The 21,926-nt window shown below is 40.2% G+C and overlaps 1 protein-coding gene across 2 annotated transcripts in view; it reads left to right on the top strand.

The window, feature by feature from the left end:
* Positions 1–21,926, top strand: part of efna3b (ephrin-A3b) — a 78,535-nt gene that overhangs the window by 43,030 nt on the left and 13,579 nt on the right. For both annotated transcript variants that reach the window (XM_008431729.3, XM_008431728.3), the window contains exon 3: positions 19,992–20,284. In XM_008431729.3, the coding sequence (XP_008429951.1) occupies positions 19,992–20,284 (293 nt within the window). The remainder of the gene's footprint in view (positions 1–19,991; positions 20,285–21,926) is intronic.

Here is a 21,926-nt window from a genome sequence, read left to right as displayed (position 1 = left end):
AGGTTGGTGGGAGGACACGATCTTGTCTTTACAATAGTACCAGTAGGACTTTTGTGTTTTTTCTACCACAGTAACACAGGGACACTGAGAGTGGAGGAACTTGTTGTGGTGACATTATTTTAGGAATACAACAGGTACGGTATTATGTAAGTATTTTCAAATTGAAGAGAAATGTAGGTCGTTCATGCTTGCATTTAAACTTAAATTGTGTCTTTGTATCTGCCCACTAAGATCTGCTAGAAGTCTTCTAGACGTCAGTGAGCTGCTTGGAGTCCTGAGCTCGCGGTGACACTGCGCATGTGTAGCAAAAATAGTAGTCAAACTCGAAAGTTGCTGACAAACAGGACAAAAATTTAATGAGACTTCAGATCACAAGTGATTTTCTTCTTTTGTTTTCTTATCTTTTAAGCTCACAGTGTATGAACCACCACAGTATTGTCGGAAAACATTTCTTAAATCAGTGTTGGATGCTTTCGTCTGTGTTTCAGCCAAAACACCTGAGCAGTTACCATTTTAAAACAGTCACCTCTAGTGTTTTCTGATGTAATCCAGATACTTTACGCTCACTTTTTGACAATACCCTTCATTTGGGTGCTGCAGTTCATCAAACAACCCACTCCAGGTCCTCCAACGTCTCCAATTAGTCGAACAAATGTTGCCTTGTTCTGTTTCACTCTTAATATTGAGTGAGGCAGTTGGAAAATAAGCACAAGTAGAATTAACATCTACAGGTCACAAAACATTTCTGTAGCATATTGGACTTGAAAATGCACATCTTTGACTGGCATTATTTTATTCTACTGTAGGAGTCTGTTGTCTGTTACAGATGACATTATGTATTGCTTGCAGGGTCGCCTTACACAGGGGGTGATACCAACACAAATGCATGCTCATATGTTACCTGAGATGCATGTTATGCCTCCATAACCACCGTCTTCACTTTGCTCTTCATTTTCTCTTTGACTTATCTGATCTGTTTTTTTTTTTTTTTGTTTGACTCTGACCAATCTAACCTTTCCCCCCTCTTTTGTTTTCATGCCACTATCTTTTTTTCATTTGAGGACGTGTGTGTTTGGCACCAACCTCAATGCACCAACATAGATCAGTGCACACGTTGACACACAAAACAAACAGGCCTTCAATTTGTGTGTTTATGCAAAGCCAGCATTTGCTGCACGAATCAGCAGACCACAACCAATTACAGCCAATCCAATTACCTTCTAACATGCAACACTTGATATGAAGAAAAGTGTGCCCGGACCTTAAAGAACAAAGCTGTGATTAAAACAAGCAGCCGTTGTTGATTGTATGCGTGCGTGTGTGCGCGTGTGTAAGTGTGTGTTTACTGACCTGCAGGTTATTTCCCGGTTGGCTTGTCGTCATGTCTGATTGGCCGCCTGCCGGTTTCATCACATTGCACCAGAGACAGAAACAGACCTCTGTGGCCTCTCACCCACGGGTCTCCATCCTCCTCTTTCTTTCTCTCCCTCCCTCTTTCTCTCGCTGTTTGTCTCGTTGTCCGATTGAGCCAGGCTTTGAGCCCAGCGTTGGCTGACGCTGGTTTTGTCTGGCAGGCTGAGCTGTGGGGAATCACTTTGATTTAAGTGAAAGACAAAGCTCACGCTGCCATCTTTGAAGCAGCTGTCCTGCACAAGAAAACCTAATGGTTGACACATACACACACATACAAAGTACACAAATACATGAAAATAACTGACTCTCTCTCTCTCTCTCTCTCTCTCTCTCTCTGTCTCTCTCTCTCTCTCACACGCACACACACCCACGCACGGACACACACACGCACACACACACAAGCTTATAAAAGACAGCTGTGACACAACTGAACGTGTGTGCAACCTGTCTTCTGCTTGCACATATTAATAAGAAAATATTTTCTTCTTTGAACTTTTGCACAAACACATGAAAATCAGCCAAGCTGCGTTTTGTTAGTTTTATATACTTTGAAGCCTCAGTTTAAAGTCTTTTTATGCTGAGAATAATGTGATTAATCTTTAACATTTCTTAAAAATGTTTATGAGCACAACATATTCCAATACACAGCTACTTTTTTTTAATCTAGTTTGGTGCCTATCTCCACCATTCATTGGGTGAGAGGCAGAGTGCAGGCGAACAGGTTGCCAGTCCATCGCAGGGAAACACAGGACAAACAACCCTACACACATATACTCACACCTGACCTAGAGACTGATTTACCTAAAAGTTTTGTTGTTTGACTGTAGGAGGAAGTCGGACCACCTGGAGATAATCTATACGAGCAGGGAGAACATGCAAGCTCCATGCAGAAAGACCCCCAGACCAGGATTTGAACCCAGAACCTTTTGACCGACTACTTCACTGTGCAGCCCAGAATATGAAATTTAACTTCCTGTCATCCAAGAATAGGTTAAGACAAATATCCACAATTATAAAAGCTATACTCACTATCAATCAGTTAATCAGTTTTATAAAATAGCCAATGATTTTAAAGGTGTAATGTTTTATTATAATGAGGTTAATAAAGGAGTCAGTGCATACATAACCTGGAAAAGAGTGACATTTGTATGTTCTTCTACCTTAACTGCTGGCAGATCTAAAACCGTGGCTCACAAAACTTATTTCTTCAGGCCAAATAAGGAGCTAAAACACTGTGGAAATAAATGATCAAGACATTTGAGACAGACCTTTAAACAGAGGACGCATTCATTTTGTATAGAATTCTTGTTTGGGACTTTGCATCTCCTTTGCACGCACCAAAGAGTAACACAACTCTTGGGTGCATGAGTCAAGTCAATTAAATGTTAAGTGGGGGTGAAATTGAAAGTATTGATTTTTTTTGCCCATCTCTTACCTTCACTGCCCATCGTCTCCAGTTGCTTTCAGTTTTTAACTTAACTTATTCTGATCACTACATTACTAATATTCTCTTGTTCTGGTTCTTCAATAGATGACAAAAGAAGCAAACAGCAGACCGATAAGGAGAATGTAGTGTTTAATTTAGGAGAGAAACAAACTTAGTTGAGAGTTCAGACAGAAATGTGAGTTCTGACTAACTGCTGGTGGTGTTAGCTCAGGGATAACGATAAACATAGCAAAAATAATGGGCGGGAGACTCTGTTACCGTGGCTTCTGATGTGGCTTTATCGTTTCTCTTAACACCCGACACCAGATTGCTCCCAACCTCTGCAGACTTGGATGGGAACGTGCAGTAAGCAAATCGCTGACCGCACGAGCTGCCGGCGAAGCCCGGGTTTGAATTTCAATCAGCGCACAACCAGGAGGAGGGATGGAAAGATGGTTGGAAGGAGGGGAAAGATGAAGGGGTCAGCTCAATGAGATAAGGAAGGGTGTGGAATGAGAAATGGATTATGAAAGTGGAAGCAGATGGAGATATTTTACATAGAGGCAGATAGATGGATGACAGGGGCGAGGGTGGGAGGCTGCGACAAGGGGACGGAGCAGAGAGATAATTACTAAGATAGAGAAGGAAGTAAACCGCCGAAGAGAAAGAGGGGATTACAACTTTCCACCACGGCGGATAGATTGGCAGTAGCAGACAGGAAGACAGGCAGGACAGAGGTGCAGGAGATGAGAGGAACAGGTGATGCCAAGCAGAGGCAGAAAAGACTTGGATAGAGAGTGTTTGATGGTGAGGGATGACAGTGGGTGAGAGAGAGAGAGAGAGAAAGAGAGAGAGAGAGAGAGAGAGAAAGAGAGAGAGAGAGAGAGAAAAGTCCTTGCCAGAGGGAACAAATATGTCTAAAAGCAAACACCAACGATTCATTTTTCAGTCGATTTTCCCTTGCACTTACTACGTTTTTTTTGTGATATGAGATTTGCTTATTTGTATTCTTAAGCAAGTTTATCATCTCATGCGCAGCACTTAGCTAGATGCACGCGCACAAACATCCGCGTATAAATGCTCAATGGTCTCCCAGACGTCTTTTCGTATTCCTGAAATTGGCTGAATCAAAGTGCTGCTAACAAGACAGGGAGTCGGTTTATCAAAAGAGCTCCTCGGCAGCCGAGGTGAGCGGCTAAAACGTGGTTTCAAAAGAGATATTTTTAAATATCCAACCAGGAGGCAGCGGCGCACCGGCGACGGTTCCAAACTCTTGCTGCATTTACATTTTGACAATGTTCATACGCTTGAGGAGAAGAGTATCCCCAGGTGGGAAGAAGAGGAATCGAGTTTAAAAGTGGGAGGAAGTGTTTTGGGCCTCTAGGCTTCTTCGAGTAAAAGTTTGATTTAGTTTACAAACTAGAATGGTTAGGCATCTGTTACTGTTGATAACATGGATGCTGTTACAAACTTTCTGTTCTAGTCTTTGCATGCCTAACAGCTTCTGAATAGGACTCTCTCTTTTGCTTATAATGCAAAAACACTTACCAGAGATTTGCATTTGTGAAGAATGTTACAATTTTAAATACAGAACTTTTTTCCAGGGTCTCCTAACGTGCTGTCACATTGTTTCCTATCTCTCCACATGTTGGCATATTTACAAAAAATGTGTCACAAAGCTTTTATTTGTGGGCGTGTGGCAGATTATGTAGAACATCCTGTCATATCTTTGGAGTAAGTCTGGATGGGATACATAACTTTCACTACGAACATTAATTTCTCGCTTTATTTTAAATGGAAGTAACATCCATTTATAATTTTTGTGAGCGCCTGCAAGTGATCAAATAATTATTAACCGAATTAATAAGAAAGTAGATTTAGGCATCAGTTTTGCTTTCATGTATCCAGCATATAGAGTTTATAACGAGATTTATTAATTCAGTGAATGAGCACATGGGATGCTGGATGCAGTCCATCTTCTACCAGAAGGAAAAGGTTATTGCATGTTGTCTGGTGAGAGTTTAAATTACAAATAACACTTCCTCTAATGGTTTTACCTCTGCAGAAGCACCAACATCCAAACTATCTTATTTAATTTTACTTTCAGGTGAGATTTGACAGCAGAGACAGTATTGACATAGGAATGCAGACCTCTTCCTCTCTGTCTGGCATAATTCTTTAAGGTTTTTCTGGTGTTAGTGGGCTTTTACTTGCATCAAACAAGACAGGAAACAAGTGTAAAGAACAGGGGGGGAGGAGATGCAGCAAAAGGCCCAGATTTGGGACTCAGACTCTGAGGACTAATGGGGCGGCCGCCCTACTTCTACACCGTGCACCGTCCCGCCCAGCATCATTCTTACACATAAAGAGAAACAGCTTTTTAAAGTAGGCACATAAAGTAACGAGAGTGCAGCACCCATTAGCAGACTGGTGTTATGGGAGCACCACAGCTGACAACTTTTAGGCAAAGTGAGGTGGAGAGAAGAAACGACGACCAGCAGAAAGAGCGGAGAGATGAGATAAAAAGGAAAGTCATTTTGTAGCTGTCCTGTTTGTGCACACCTCCGTTTCTGTCTGCATGGATGATAGAATATGACGCTGACTTAGTGTCAGGCTCTTCGCTGACACCTGCTGTAGGAAAAGATTACAGAGATAGGGTGGTGAAAGAGAGGCGATGAAAGAGGACAGATGGGCAGATTTGGATGCAAAGATACTCACTCAGTGGTCATTTCCTGCAAAATCTGAACGAGACCTTACTCTCTCTCTCCTAGATTTATTTATTTTTTTTAGTTCATCTCCATCTCCCTTATCAAAACCTTTTGTTCTCTTTTGTTCTCCTAATTTGTTGAGAGTTCTTCAACATTATTTTATCCAAGCACTTTGTTTATCTGTCTTTGTCTCTCCTCCCAATGTTAAATGTGAATTCCCGGCAGTGGATGGCCGGAAGACCTGATTTTGACAGAGCCTTACAGAGGTGTGGCGAAAACAATATCAAAAGTGACAGTTTAGAGGGTGTTTGTCTGAAAGGCAGACAGAAACAGGGACTATTTTTCTTTACAAAGACAATTCTGACGCGGCAGCCGTTAACGTGCCAAAATGAACGGAAAGATTCCGAGGTGTCTCAGTTTACTTAAACTAACGTCACATCCCCCTCCTATCTCCTAAATGAGCGTGTGCACACCTTTGCTTTTTTTTACTGCGTGCACGCTGTCAGCAAAAAGTTGGTGCTGAAAACTGATAAACCATTATGCACGACGTGGGAGTGCATGTTTATGTGCCATTTGGTGTGCACTTGTGTGCGCGCGAGCAGGCGAGTGTGTGTTCGGTTTAATGATCTTTTTGATGGTTCGCTGTAGCGGATATTGAGATGGATGGTCCATATGCTCTTTATGGGCCATGCATATTTCATATTCCAGCAGCAAAGCCGAGAGGAGCAGGCATTGCTTATATGGCCAGGATGTTGCACTGGGACGTGGGAAGACTTTATGAGGCCTCAAATGCACATCCCACAGCTTTCCTCCTTTCCCCCCCCCTTTTTTTTTTCCCAGTAAATGCCAGAATACAAATAAATACAGCACATTTCTAAAAGACACCTTAACACCAATAAACCATCATTCTGTTTAACGGTATCTGCTTTCTAATGGACTCAGGTGCCCACCTACTCATTGCTGTCATGAGTTGAACTGTTATTTACGCCAAAGAGCTGAACTTTAGCTCAGAGTTAAGCCAATCACAGCTTTCCTACTTGTGATTAAAATTAAAAATTAAAATTTAAAACTGCAAACTAAAATTGTCAAACAAACACCAGATTACGGAGCTTCCTTATTTAGCTTCACTGAAAATTAAAGATGAATTTAATAAATATGCATATGTGTAAAATGTGTAGCTGCAGTGCACACACGTGTTAAATTGTAATTTTTTTATTTACACTATGTTGAATATCAGCAAATGACAAAACAAAATGCTTATATTAAATATGATGCATTTTTTTAAGTCACCCCCTTTTCCGGTTAATTCCCACATAAATCTTCCAATTTGAAATATTTTATATAAGTTTCAACAACTTACACCGTGCATCAAAAGGACAAATCATATACAGCGTGCTTGACATTCATGCATCTCACTGAAAATAAAACGTCTATTTTATTTGCAACACGTGTTGCCATGTGCTCTAAAATATGATCTCCTCGGCAAATGAGCGCACCTTCTTTTGGAGTTATATGATAATTGACAAGTTGCTGTCGTATATAGAAACAGGAGAGCGAGAAGGAATTGGAGTGACAGATTGACAGCTGGCTGAGGAATATGTCTCTCAGGAAAGGACCGTCAAAGATCGGGCCAGAAATGAGAAAGTAAAAGTTGGACAGATGGAAGGATGCTGATAAGCATGAGGAGACATAAGAGAATGGCTGATAGTGGGGGCAGGGTGGATGGGTGGGACCTGAGAGGACGGATGTTTTACTGATACTCTGATACTTTGACAGAGACTGCTCATGTTCAGTGGAGAGAGTCGACCTCATCATCAAGCACTGACACAAACACCGCCTGACATGCCAACAAATCAAGATCCTTCTCAGTTTGTAATCCCTTCAAACTCTGTCTCTGTCTTTTTTTTTACATTAATATTTCTGCTGCTCCGCCGTCACAGGTTTATATTTTCATTAGACCCTGCATTTGTAAACTTAAAAGTTTTTGCACGGGAGATTTACAGTACAAAAATATATTTCTCCTTACAGATTTCTTCTGTTTTGACTTATTTTTTTTGTGACAGTTAAATGTTTTAGGTCAATAAAGGCATTTTAATATCAGGCAAAGACAGCCTGATTAAACATTATGCAGCTTTCAAAATCTGATTTTATCGTTTGAAAAGATAAAAGATACTGAGTTTCATATCGAAAGTATCTTAAACTTCAGCATATATTCAGGATTTGTGTTTCTTTTTGTTTATCCTGCTGTTTGTTTTTTCAGGTACCTTTCAGTTTTAGTTTCTCTTTTATTAGTTATTGTTTGGTTTGTCTGTATTTAGTACACTGTTGCTGCATCTTTCCAAAAAAAAAAAGCTCGATAAATATATGAGGGCAAAAAGTGGAAAAGAAACAAAAGAATAAAAAGTATGCAATCAATCTTACCCCAGGTGAAAAATACATTTTAGTTGCTTATTAAGACTTGATTAACCTGTGAATAATCAGTTTTTTTTTTTTAATATTAGCGCCCCTTCTCTAGGAACACCTTGGGCTGATTCATAGGCAGGTCTATAGAACCAAGATACTGCTTAGACAGAACCTGTCTCACAACATGAAGAAGGCCAAAGATCCCAGAACACATAATGCCTGACTGTTCCAAAACAGATGAGAAACAGAATTAAAGCACACCTTGGTCACACAAAATTAAGGGTTTTGTAGGACGATGTTGAAGTCTGTACTTAAAATGTTGTGCCATGAACCTAAACAGGCTGTTCGTGTTTGAAACACCTCCAGAATATTGGAATTAAAACAAATGTGCAAAGACGAGTGGCCAAAACCCCATAACAGCGTTTTAAAAGACTCATTGCCATTTACAACAAGTGATTGATGGTCGCTGAAGCTGCCAGGTGTGGCACGGCCAGTTTTTAGGTTATGTGTGCAATCACTTGTTAACACAGAGGCTAAGTCGTTTTGTATTTTCTCAGGTTATCTTTGACATTGAGCTCTTATTTTACACAGAGAAGAAATATATGGGGGAACAAATCCTTTTTTCACAGCACAGTGATGACCTGGCTCTAGAACTGACTGAGCGTAATGAGACAAAGCATATGTATTTGTAAGTACAGACTCCACGTGCTATAGATAGATACAGGCAGTTGTTCTGTTCCTTTATAAGCTGCACAAATTCCGACTCTGTGTTTTATTTGTAGGGCTTTGCTGACTTTTATTTAGGGGTTGAAAAACTTGTTTGCTCATTCATTAGCCAACAAAGCCTTGTGTTTGTGTTGTCGCTTTGGCCTCCATGCTCTCTGGAGTCTCTGTGCAAACACATCAGTATGCTCTCTTTGTCTTTTATGTTCCTCTTTGACAAAGAATAAAAATAGAAACCTCACAATCGGGTATACGCTTGATCATTATTGTTTCCTGGTGAGCAAGCTTTCGTTTTTCTCCGCTCGTTGTTTCACTCCATTGATTCAATTTTTCCTAAACGGGTAATTGAGCTCTCATTGTTTAGATTAGCAATGCGCCTCCATCAGCATGCCTTAATTTCAGGCCTTTGTGACCAAGTATGTTTGAATGCCTTTAATTAATTCTCGATGTCAATGTTCATTAATATAAACGTCAGAGCTCAATGTCATCTGTGTGTGTGTGTGTGTGTGTGTGTGTGTGCCATCACTGTCCATCTTTCTTCCTAAGGCTAAGAGAAGCTGTTGCTGCTCACAGGTGATAACATTTATTGTTCTCTTCACATAACCATCCAATAGCGATGGATATCTCTAACTGTGTTTCACTGACTATATATACAACTGGGCAAATGGCATTAGGAAATAAATTTGCTCAATAGAAACATTTTGATTTTACAAAAATCTCACTTTTTTCATGAAAAGATTTTGCGTTATGATAAGGTGATTTTTTTGTGTGTATTTTGCTGAACCGCAATAAAAACATTCGTGCTCGGGCTGTCCTACTTGTTTAATTAAATTATTTGGTCACTTTGCTTTGAGTATTGCTGTAAATTGTAGGAATCACTGAAATATGTCCTGTCCAAGATGTTCAAAATGTGCACCATCTTTATACAAGGTGAAAACCCCGATTTTTACCTTCTGAATACAATCGCAGAAGAGGAAGTCATTAAGTAAATGCCTTCTGCTCCTGCTGCACACCTTGTTTGATTGTAGCTTGATCGATGACAGCAGATTCAAGCTTCTCTTTTCTTCTTTCAGAAGCAAATGTATACAAATAAAGTATTATATTCAGAAAGAAAAAACCCCCCGAATAATATCACAAAAGAAGTCAGACTATTTCTATGTGGCCATTTCTTTATTGTTGATATAAAACTTTTTTTCTTCAAAACTATTAGTTGCCTTGTTCTTTTGTACTTGCGTGCGGCAGACTACATTACTCAGCGGCTTTTGTAGACTTGCTATTCCTGTGTGTGACACAAGTTGAACGTGTCTTCCTTGTCTTTATTCTTCTGGTAATTACTTTTGCTCTTTGAATCAGCCTAAAAAGCGAGACTTGATGTCTCCCCAAATCATGTTGCAAACCCGTGTAGCTTAGTAACTCTTTCCTCCAGTTTGCCCACTACGCATGAAGCAGGATGCTGCGTCTGCCTCATCATCTCACTGTGATGAGAATATAGAAATACGGTGACTATATGTGCAGTTAATGCCAGTTTCAGTTTTAAGAAAATAGCACATTTCGCATTTAAGAGACAGGATATTTATCACTTTCCTTTAACCTCGTGGCACTATTTGCTTGGTATTTTAGTGATGAGCCTAACCGATTGCAGCGTTTGCTTACATTTTCTTTCTCTCTGCCTCTTTTTGAAAATACAAATATTAAGGAATATGTTTAGAGAAACTCTTTTTTTTTAAAAGAACATAGTCTTTTCTTCTGACCATATTTCATCTTGTGGACGTTTCCCCTGGAGGACAAGTGAAACATATAAAACTGGTTATACGGTAAAACAGATTTAGCAACACTTCTTCTCCACCTCACTGCTTTCAGCCTACTCTTTTTGGACCCAGAAGTAATGAAAAAAAAAAATCCCCACCTTAATTTGCCTTAAAACATGTTTTGGCACAGTAACAGCAGATGATTTGTGATAATACAGAATGATAATAAGTAATGCTTAATTGGCCATTAGAGAGAAAGAGGAGTAAAGGGGGGTGTATTTTAGCACAAACCCCTGATGTCCTCCACACCCTCGTTCTTTCCCCTCTCTTTCTGCTAAAATCGAGGACTTCTTTGGTCGTCATAGAGACTAATGTTGAAAGCCAGCTGAGGTTTTGTCTTGAAAGCCCATTAGGCTGGAGCTTAGTTGGCACTCGCCTCGGTTTTGCTTTTCTTTGCTTCCTTTAGAGCAACAAAGGGGGAAAAAAAATATGCCATGTGTTTAACTGCACTCTAATTTAGTGTGAGGGTTAAATAAAAGTTGCAGTTTCCTCTGAGCTGTTGTCTTGCCTAAAGTGTCCCCCAGGTTTTTGCTAATATGTCGGAAAACTTGACCACAGACGGCTGCACAGTTGGCCACGGCACTAACAAGCAGATCGTGGTGTTAAATATATTCACAAGCCTCAATTTTAGGCTTTTACCAGTGCAATTGTTTTTTCTAGCTTTAAATCTTTTTTTTTAATCTGCTTTAGATTTTATGTATTTATATTTAAACGCATGAGATGGAAGGCAGATTCATTGCTTGAACCTTGAGCAATAAAGCAAATGCTAATGCTAAGAGGTGCAAATAATTTTGAGCTCAACTATAATTGGTTATTTTTACCACTATTCTCTCAATTCTTGCAATCCAAGAATTGAGAGAAGTACAAAAGTATTTTTTCCACATATTGGATTGCAACTGAAAAACCCCCCCAAAAAAACAAAAAACAAATATAATATTAAATCCAATGAACCCTTTGAGTTTTGTGAACCCTGCATTTCGTTTTAAATTGTAAGGATGAGGTTAGACCAGATTTGAGTTAATGTAAAGGTACAGGTCTGACTCACAGGTATGACTCAACACATCCTAGAGTCGTGTCCAAATGAGGTTTCTGTGTTGCCTTAGACCTGAAATGAAATCTATCTCAGTGGGAAATGGCAACCAGTGTGGTCTTCTCCTGCTGTAGCCCATCTGCTTCGAGGCTAGAAGCAGAGAATATCATCTCTGCTGTCAGAGAGACAATGTTCTTCCCGTCTTTGTTGTAATTGTTACTTGAATTATTTTCAGTTTCGGATGAAAAGAACAGAGACAGACAGATAGGTAGGTAGATAGATAGAATTGATTTGCTATTTGGGTTAGCAAGGAATTGAACAGGTGTTCCTAATAAAGTGGCATGTGAGTGGGGTACAGAATCGCTTGTGTTTTATGAGGCAGACTCCTCCCACCCACCCTGTAGTTCAAGTGGGTTAAAACAAGTGCATGCGGAAAAAGAGGTATTTGCAAATTCTCCATGACCCAGGTCTGCCTGATGGATGGCGCCTCGTCCCTCCGCCTGGCGAGCCCCGCTCCTTAACCCAGATCCCTCAGTGAAACGGCTCAGCAGAGGGATCCGAGTAATAAAGCTGCTGTTGTAGGGACTGCAGGCTTATCCCTGCGCCGGAGTGGTCTTGATATCCAAGCCTCCAGAAGCCGGCCCAAACACATCAGTCAGCGGGACACGCACTGCCACGTGATTTTGCCAGGAAGTGAGCCCAAGCGGGCTGGTGGGAATGATTGCAATGCAGCCGATTGATCAGGTTTCTCAGTACGCTGCCAAGCGATCAATGTTGAGTACTGATGTTGGTATGTTTTTTTTTTTTATTTATTTTTTCATTTGTGGGCACAAGGGGAGGTCAGGGCTAGTGTTGTATGTTTGGGACAGTGCATGTAGGAATCAATAGCTGGGTCAGAGGGTAATGTCTCACTGAGAGCTGAGTCTATACAAAGCCATCAGAGAGGATCACCATCAATCACGTAGAAGCTTAGTGAACGTACGCTTTCTTTCTCTTCAGTGCGTTTCTTTACCTCTGATGTCCCGAGCGTCTGAGGGGGATCACTGCTGCTCGTGTAAGGGCTTTGGGAACAGAGACCGAGGGAGATGTAGGGAAGCAGAGGGATATAGGAGCCCACAGATGGTTGATGGGAACAAAGTGGCAGGAGAAGAAGAATGAAAGACGGGTTTGTTTTGCGAATATTAAGTGATCGACACAGTGCCCTGCGAAGGTTTTCATGCCTATTTGAAGTTTTTCCGCATTTTCAAACATCACAACTGCAAACCTCTATTGGGATTTTATGTGACAGACAAACACAAAGTAGTGCATGACTGAAGTGAATTGAAAATAGTGCTTAGTTTCCAGTGTTTTTAAAAACACTACTATGTAAAGTTTGACGAGTATGCTTTAAATATCGCCCCCGTTACTCTGATATCCCAAATTAAAATACAGTGCAGCCAATTTTCTAATTGGTAAATTTAGTCCACTTCTGTGTACACAAAAGTATGTTGTACAAATATATTTATATATCAATTGCAATCATTGAAAATGATGGAAATATCAGGAAATAGAAGCACAAGAAAGTTGAGCTTAGCAAGTGAAAGCAACAGTAGTGCCCATGGTCAGTGACCCACCACGCTAAAGAAATGGCTCCAGCAGATATTTGGAGAAACACAATAGATCTTTGTCCAGGAGATAACGAATTGCAGACCAACACAAAATTCAGGTGTTCTTTATTTTCTTTGACCTGATGTACTCTGACATCTCCATTCCCCTTCCTTCATCTTCTGGTCGTGCTTGTGTTCTGGCCTCGCCTTTCTCCATCTGTTTTCCCCTTCATGCTCATTTCCTCCCTGCCAGCTATCTGCGCGTGCGAGAACGGGAACCCACAATAAAAGCACATGTGATGGATGCCTGTGCGAGGAGAACATGCTTATTACCGAGCATAATCGTGCTGGACAGTATGCTTGTTGAATGTGGCTCCACTTTGGAGCCGGACAGCTCGATCAAAGGAGCCAATAAAGCGGGCCATGAGGTTTTGAGGGGACGTCTGAAGGAATAAGAGAGGAAGAGAGGAAGAGAGAGGAAGTAGAAAGAGCGATGCAATAGTGTGCAAACGGTAGGGCAAGAGCAGAAAAACGAAGCAAATGTGGGAAAAGGACGGAGGAGAGAAAAGACGCCCGTTTAATGGGATCATATGTGAGGGCCCTAATCAAGAATCCCTGTTAGCTCTAATACTTTGATCAATTACCGATGATGAACCAACACCATGCGGGGCTAGACTGCTGTATATGCTTGTTAAAGTGTGGGTTTGTGTGTGGAGAAGGGCGAAAAGTGCACTGCTGTGTCAAGAGGCGCTCTAGAAACGCATCGATTTTAATGGGGAGGATTTAGAATCAAGCCGACCATTACACGGCGTCAGACAAACGTATACAAGTTTTTCATCAGCTCCACATGCTCGCTGTCAGGCAATACCAAACAGAAACAGAGGGAGCAAAGAGAAAAGAAAAGAGGAGCAGGATGCAGCGAGGAAGACTCCTGTCTGTGTTTGATGAGAGCCTCATTGATGCTACAAATCTCTGGGAGTCTCCGTTCAGCAGGGGAGCCATTCAATTATACCTACCGCTCCGCTGACTGATTGGAGTCCTCCCGCAACAGTGTTCGCGTCTCTGTACCAAACTGAGATGCGATTAAGATTTTAGGCCCCAGGAGGCAGAGAGGCTTTTAAAAATCCTGATTGGCAATTTTTTGTTACGCTACTGGACAACTTTTAATCTGTCCCAACCTTATGTCCATCTGTAGCCTTGTTTTATCTTGGCATTTATATTTTTATCTTTTTTTTTTTTGGTAGTTTGCTGACTGTCAAACAGCTTCAAACACCCACTGCAGCCTAATCAGCCCCCTGTAGTGTTGTGCTTTGATGGCCAAGTGCTCAGCAGATAGAAATAGTAAACAGAAAAACTTAGACACGTAAATCCTCAGTGTCTGAATATCACCTACTGGGGTAAACCCACTTATCGGGCACCGTGGTTGAGCAGCCTTCCCCTCCCCTTCAACATGGCGTTGGAACGTATCTGCAGAAAGTTGGCAACTTTTTAAAAGTGGAATTGTGAAATAATGTGTTTCATTTTCAACTAGATTCTTCACAAATAATTTTACGATTTTTCATATTGCTACTAAATCAATTGGAAAAGAAAACATACAGTTTATGCAATACTGCACGTATCTGAAGAACCAAGTAAATATTTAGCAGTACACTCCATTGTTGGCTCTACAAATGCAAAAGAACCTGAAAGAGCTAACTTTCTGGGTAAAACCTTAGATCATGACTATTTAGTCTCTTTTTTTATATTTAAAATGTAGCCAAAATTTGATAATTTATGGCTGAATGGGAAGCAGAAAATCTGATTCATACCTTTGTTTCCTGCTGACCAGATTACTGTAATACACCTTGGACGGGCCTCTCACATAAACTCAAAGTGGTAGTTCAGCTTATTTAGGATTTCGCAGCTGGAACCATAACCGAAACCAGAGGGGAAACTTGTTAATCCATTTTTGGCTCCACTGCCCAGGACTTTTAGAATTGACCTTAAGGTATTTTTTCTTACATTTACAAACTCACATCGGCCAAATTAGCTTGTAAACTCTGTATGCGATCAAAGTCACCTAGAACATTGTGATTACCACTGACGAATAAAATAGAAATATAATATTTGCTAACTGTGACCCAAAGCTGTGGACCTTACTTGTTGATATTAAGGAGAACTATCTTTGACTGAAGTGTTGCTATTTCTGCCTACTTTGTTGAAACATTTTCTGTCAATCTGTTTTTTTTTCAACCTGTTTGCATTAGTCTTACTTAACTTAAGCATTAAACAGATCTGATAATTTTTTTTTTTTTTTAACACAAGTTGTGTTTGTATAAGGTGCTATATAAATCTAACATATACTTACCGAGTTAAAATGACATAATTTGCAAAAGTGATCATAAATTTCTCATGATTAATTTATACTAATATAGATCACGTTTGCACCATTACTGTTTTGTCGTGCAGCCCTAGTTTCACATATGACATTTTTACAAGTCACATTAGGAAGTTAGGCCCAGGATCACAATGCTAATGCTCAACACAAAGTGCCTGCCAGGTGGCTGTTATTTGCTACAAAAGGTCTCATAACTGCAGATAGTTGTGTTATTTTTCTGTCCTGTTTCTGTTTTCATTCCAGTATTGAAAGCTGCTTTAAAAGCCATACCTTCTATATATTTTCTGATTTTCTCTAGGCTTAGGCGGTGCCTCTCATTATAACGCGACTCACCTTAATTAAAAAATAAATAAATAAATGAAATCCTTTTGTTATTCTGCTGTATCTTTTTTTTTATGCTGTAGGGAATGTGCAGCTTCCTCCAATACTATCTTAGCCCCAACAGCCCCGTTTTAATGAACAGCAGGAGAAGTAAGACGGTCCTTGAAGCTCGTGCTACAAAACGGGCTGTTTGCGCTCTCTGTCAAAGTGTTTTATTGATGCACGATACTCCGAGAGGCGAGGCAGATAATAGGCAGGCGGGGGGCAACTCTGTGGCATTATGTTGCCTCTGACTGATTTATATCGGCAACATGCCCTCTGTAAGTCTCCCCCTTCACACCCTCACTGATGTGATTTTTACAGTAGTGACATTGATCCAGGCCCTCTTTGATCTTGCTCTTAGCTGTTGCTATCTCTCGCTGCTCCCCAGTGGCCACACTCTGCTGCTTTTTAACCCCAACTACCCCTTGTCTCATCTTATAAGTCCTCCATCTCTCCTGCCGATCCTTCCATCTCTCCATCTCGCTGGAGGATCTGTTTATATATAAGTGTTTGTTGGATCTTGGAATCTGCTGCTCAGCTCCTCCGAGGTGTACTGCTGAAGAGGTGGCTCGTTGCACTGGACTCTTATCTGCTCTAACTGGGCAGGCAGCACTTCAAAGAGAGAAAATTAGTGGGGATTTTACAGTAAAAGAGTGAAGAAAATTCACAATTTAACAGAACATAATCAAATATACAGTCGCAGTCAAAGAGCAAGAGATAAGTAGTAAGTAGCTGCACGGTGCTTGATAAATTCAACAGAAAGTAAAGAATATCCCCATATCTTTGGCAAAATATGTATCTGGATATTTATTTATATTGAGCTTAGAACATTTACAGGCTAAAAAGTGTCTTTTTTTTTTTTACCTTTGATGCATTTTTGAACATGAAAAAAATTTATTTCCAGTGCTGGAAGTGCCAATCACTCAACTGGCCAAATTGATGAGTCCATCACTCTTAATAGAAAATATGAGAATGAAAACTAAAGTTATGACTGCAGAGATTGGAACAATGTGACACAAAGAAATAATTTAGAAATGAGATTTAGTCATAAATAATTGTGCAATTTTCCCCTGTAGCTTGGAGAAAATTGCAAGAACAGTACAATAGTTTTACCAGACTATGACAACTACACTGTAAAGAAAAGAAAAAAAAAATCTCTAGTTTTCAGTAAAATACCGGCTGCTTTGGTTGCCAGAATTTTACGGTAAAATGTATATGTTAAATTTTACTGTATAAAATGTACCGTATACGAAGATGCACCAACTATTGTTCGACTCCACAGACTCTCATTTGTTTCTCAGCAAAAACCTTCAGGTTGCAGTTTGTATCTTCCTATAGAAAAAGAAAAGTAATTTGGGTAAAGTTGTACAGATTAAATGCAATAAGGCTCTACTCTCAGTCATTACAAAGTCCCTTTTTACATACATGAGAAGCAATTTGTTTAAACATCCTTATGCTTAATAATAGTAGCAGATGTATTTTCCTATGCAGATAAGATTACAGGTTTGATATCTGAAATGATTGTCTGAATACATTTTTCATGCGGCTCCTCTGTCCTGCCATACTCCCTGTTATCTAATCTTGCTATTAAATTGGCCACATCTCATTTTCCGACTACCCTTGACATAAAACTACTTTCGCTTTATGCTGTTCAAGCACTCTGATGAGAGTTTAACATGAAATTTCATCAGGCACTTATTTCTTTCCATGTGCGTGTGTACCGAATATCCCCCTTAGATCTCACTGCATAAAATACGGTGTTTGTTTTGTGCATTGTGCAACATCGCATGTACAGTGGGAATCTTACAGCCAGCTTTTATCTTTTGGAAGTCATTTACTTTCAGATTGCTCCAGGATGATGCCCCCAGATGCCCTCCTCCCCCCATTATCCCTTCATCTCAGTAAACTTGCCTTTGTTTGGGAGCGTAAAACACTCCAACCGCATCTTTTTAAGTCTCTTACGTTCCTGCTCTCGGAGTTCTTTCTCTTAATTTGCATTTACACCTCCCTCGTGGAGCGAAACTCACTCTTGCTCTTTATGTTTTTGTTGTTTTTTTTGTCGTCCTGTTTTATGTCTCCAGGAAACATGAACAAAACGTTTGTTGTTCTTCTAATGTTATATTTAAAAAGTAAAAAGTGTTAGCAAATGACATAATGAGGGAACGTGAAGGAAGGTGAGTGGAGAGCAGAAGGTGAGTTTTTAACTGTCTTTGTTACTAAAAGAAAGACATGGGAAAAAAAACAAAAAACGAAGAACTTTGAGAAAAAGGACAAATCCAGGAAGGGTTTTTAAGTGAGCTGAGAAACACAGCAGCAAGAGAGAGAAAGAAATGGAGAGACAGAGACACTGGGAACAGAGGTTCGATCTTCATTTAATAATTGAATAATAATCTCCCTGGAGACGTGACCTAGAACTGGCAAACAGGGAGAGAGGCTAAAGATTACACTCTGCTGCCCCCTTGTGACTTTATCCTGTCACTGATCTAACTTTTGAGCGAGTGACTTTTGAGCGAGTGTGCACAGATGATCATCGATGTGTGTATGATTTACAACTGCAAACGGTCTGTGTCACACAGATATGGGCCTGTGTATGTGTGATGGGGAGGGAAAGGAAGAGGCCTTTGGGTGACAGGAAGGAATCTATTTTACTTTGTCTCACACACACACATACCCACGCAGCTTCACAATCAGACCTTATCTTTCTGTCAAGCGGAGCCTTTTTTAGGGTTGACGCTGATAAATGAGCTGGGAGGATGGAGAGGAACGTTGCCAGGACTTTGACGGCTGATGCGAGCGCAGCATTTGCGCTCCGGTTGATGTACGAGCGCAGGGGTTAAGGGACAATGCAGCGCTGACACCAGGAGGAGAAGCTTGTGGCCCTGGGCCCTTGAGTCCATCCTGAAGAGGAAGCTCTACGTTCTTTAAATACAATAGCCCGGCAGGAACGCAAACACACACCTGCTTTGTGTTATTAATATCTGGATAAGGTGAAGGCATTCCTGCAGAAAGAATGCAAACACCACATTCTGATGTATTTACATCATGTCTGTGGTATTTTAGCAGCTGACTGCATGGCTAACGTGTGTGTAGCTGAAATTGCGCAAATCTGCTGAGAATTAAAACTTTTGTTACTGGTTCGAAGATTGAAAGATACTACTTAAATTAATTTTTTTTAAAAAGGGTGAAACTTTTCGCTCTGATTCTCCTTTAAGTGTTCATAGTTTCATCAAAAATGCCGCATAATGTTATATAATGTCTCTACGTTTTATGAATATGTGCAGTGCATCAATACTGACAGGTGATTCTGGAGCCTCCATGTTTTACGGTGGGGAAGGGATGTTCAGGGTGATTTTCGGTGTTCATTTTCCTGCACACACTTAGAAGTCAGAAAGTTTCATTTTGGTGTCGTCTGACTAGTTTTATATGTTTGCTGTGTCTCCTTCATGATGGTAAACTATAGTAATAGTAGTAAACTTGATTCCGTATCATTTTCTTTTAATGGTTGCTTACCTTTTAATAGTTGGCCTTCTCAGTAGATTCTCCCACCTCAGATCTGGGTCTCTGCAGCAGCTCCAGAGTTACCACATGCCCCTCAGCTGTCTCTTAATTAAAACTATCCTCCCCATGCCTCCATGTTCAAAGTTTAATATTGTTGTATCATCCATATGTTATTTAAGCTTCTCCATAACTTTCTCCTTGACCTGTCTGGTGTGTGTTTTTCATTATGTTTTTTGTTCACTAATGTTCTCTAACAAACCTCTGAAACCTTCAAATCCTTTAAAAAGATGTTTGCAATACTGGTTTATCGCATAAAACCTGACAATATGTAAATATTTTTAAGATTGTGAATGGTCTAATTTATCATGATCTTTGATAGCATTAGTAGTAGTAGTGCATTGGTTTGTAATTTAAAAGAATGGACTGGACTCGTCGAACATCCTGACTGATTAGTTTATCCAAAATAATAATAATAAAAAAAAGGTCACACCTACATAAACTATGGAATAATTTATGTAAATTGACATAATAATTTTATGTAAATTGTAATTAGTAATTTTTACATAATATAGTCATTTTATGTAAATTGACACAGCTTAATGGTAATGTTAATTTAGAATTTCATACACAGTGTTGTGTTTTTCCTGTTTGCACAGTCTCCGCAGGGAGGGTTACACGATGCAGGTGAACGTCAACGACTACCTGGACATCTACTGCCCTCATTACAACGACACCCAGCGCATGGTGGGCACCGGAGAGCAGTACGTCCTCTACATGGTCAGCTACCGTGGCTACAGGAACTGCGACCCTCAGCTTGGCTTCAAGAGGTGGGAGTGCAACCGGCCCCACGCCCCCCACGCACCCATCAAGTTCTCGGAGAAGTTCCAGCGCTACAGCGCCTTCTCGCTGGGCTACGAGTTCCACGTCGGCCAGGAGTACTACTACATCTGTGAGTGGTGTTGAACTAGCAACCTTCACTGAGAAGTATGTCAGTGTGACTGATGTCCTCGGGGTGTTAAAGGAGAGAAAAAAAATGTATGAATTGCTGAAGGTTTGAAGAGAAAACGGTAAATTGAGAGGAAGCAGTTGACAAACACTTAGTTTTAAGGTTCTTTTTCTGTGTTCCCTGATTGGAAAAAAATATACATATCTGAATTTTAATACATGACCAGATGATTACTGTTTACTAGAATTGCCTGACTAGAATTATATTGTTGCATTACTAACTCACTTAAATGCTCTCAAAATCATAATCTGGCTTAGAAACATGATGTTTCTCACCAAAACCAGCTCCAAAATCCAAAATGGCACGTTGGCATCGTAAGAAAAATATTCTGTTAGATTGAAACAAGTAAAATAAAGACAGGTGTATTTTTCAGGCTGTTATTGCTCATTGTGGTTAGCTTTGTGACTGAGCACCGCAATTAACAAATCCCTCCGGTTTTCCAGCATTCAACTGGAGAATGGCTAAGTCGGATCACACGTAGCTCCCAGATCAGACCAAGCAGAACACTGTGTCGTTTCAGGATAACAAATTACTGCTTCACATCTAATCACATCACCTTGCAGTCAAGCAGCCTCATTCATTTTGTTGACTGCTCATCAAATTAACTGGCTGCACCTTGTGCCGAAATGACACAGTGTGAGTAATGAACTTTGGGTCTCGTCAGCAAACAGTTCGACAACGAATGTCATAAACAAACTCCTATAATCAGCGCGGTGCCCGTTCAGCCCACGATGCTTAATGGGAGATGTCTCCAGAACGTTCTGCTCCGCCGCGCAGCAGGAAGAAAGCTGCTCAGCGCCGTCACAAACAGAAGGATGCCTTGGTCTTTGTTTAGTTTTCCACTGGGCGTTGTTTCCAAAAACTCATAACGGACTTAAAATAATCCGATGAAAGTACTTATTTATATATATTTTTTTGCATTTTTGAATGAGGTATTTGGTTAAATTATTCAAATAAAAAAATGTCTAAGCTTTAAGAGAGTATTTGACCTATTCTTACATTCGAAAAGAGACTTTTAGAACATGTTTTATAGATAATTGTAACAGCAGGCAGTGCTGGTAAAGTGCAGGTGCCTGGATGTTATTAAGAATGGGTCTGTAAGCACTGATGCCTGTCAGCCTGGCATTAAGCAGAAACCAAATGAGCTGAATAGATTTCATTTACAATTATTGTCATTCATGCTTGAATTTTCACATGAAGAAACTGTAAAATAATTTACTTTTCCTATTCTCTTTTTAATTATGTATCTATATTTTATTCCTTATTGTAGACCAACAAAGTTATTTTGATGGTTTTATGACTACAAACATATTTCTTAAACGGAGGTGGTTCTTGCATCAATGGTTTCCTGGGCAACCGCTCCTTCCTCCTCATCCCAGCCAATCAAAATCTAGGAAATCCTCTAAATTCTGTGTCAGAACAAAATGTGCTTGGGTCCCATAACATCCCTTTTCTCTGCAGCATGAACCAACACCCTGGTAATCTCAAATGCATAAAAACTACATGAAACTTTTTTAAAGAAGCAACTAAAAGTTTTTTTTATCTGCTGCTGAAGGTCTCAGTAGAACTCGATGACCTACTGAGG

The sequence above is a fragment of the Poecilia reticulata genome, chromosome 16, assembly GCF_904066995.2.
Source record: "Poecilia reticulata chromosome 16, P_reticulata-male-v2, whole genome shotgun sequence".
In the NCBI taxonomy this organism is placed as follows: Eukaryota; Metazoa; Chordata; class Actinopteri; order Cyprinodontiformes; family Poeciliidae; genus Poecilia; species Poecilia reticulata.
This window is presented reverse-complemented; position numbering and strand designations above follow the sequence as displayed.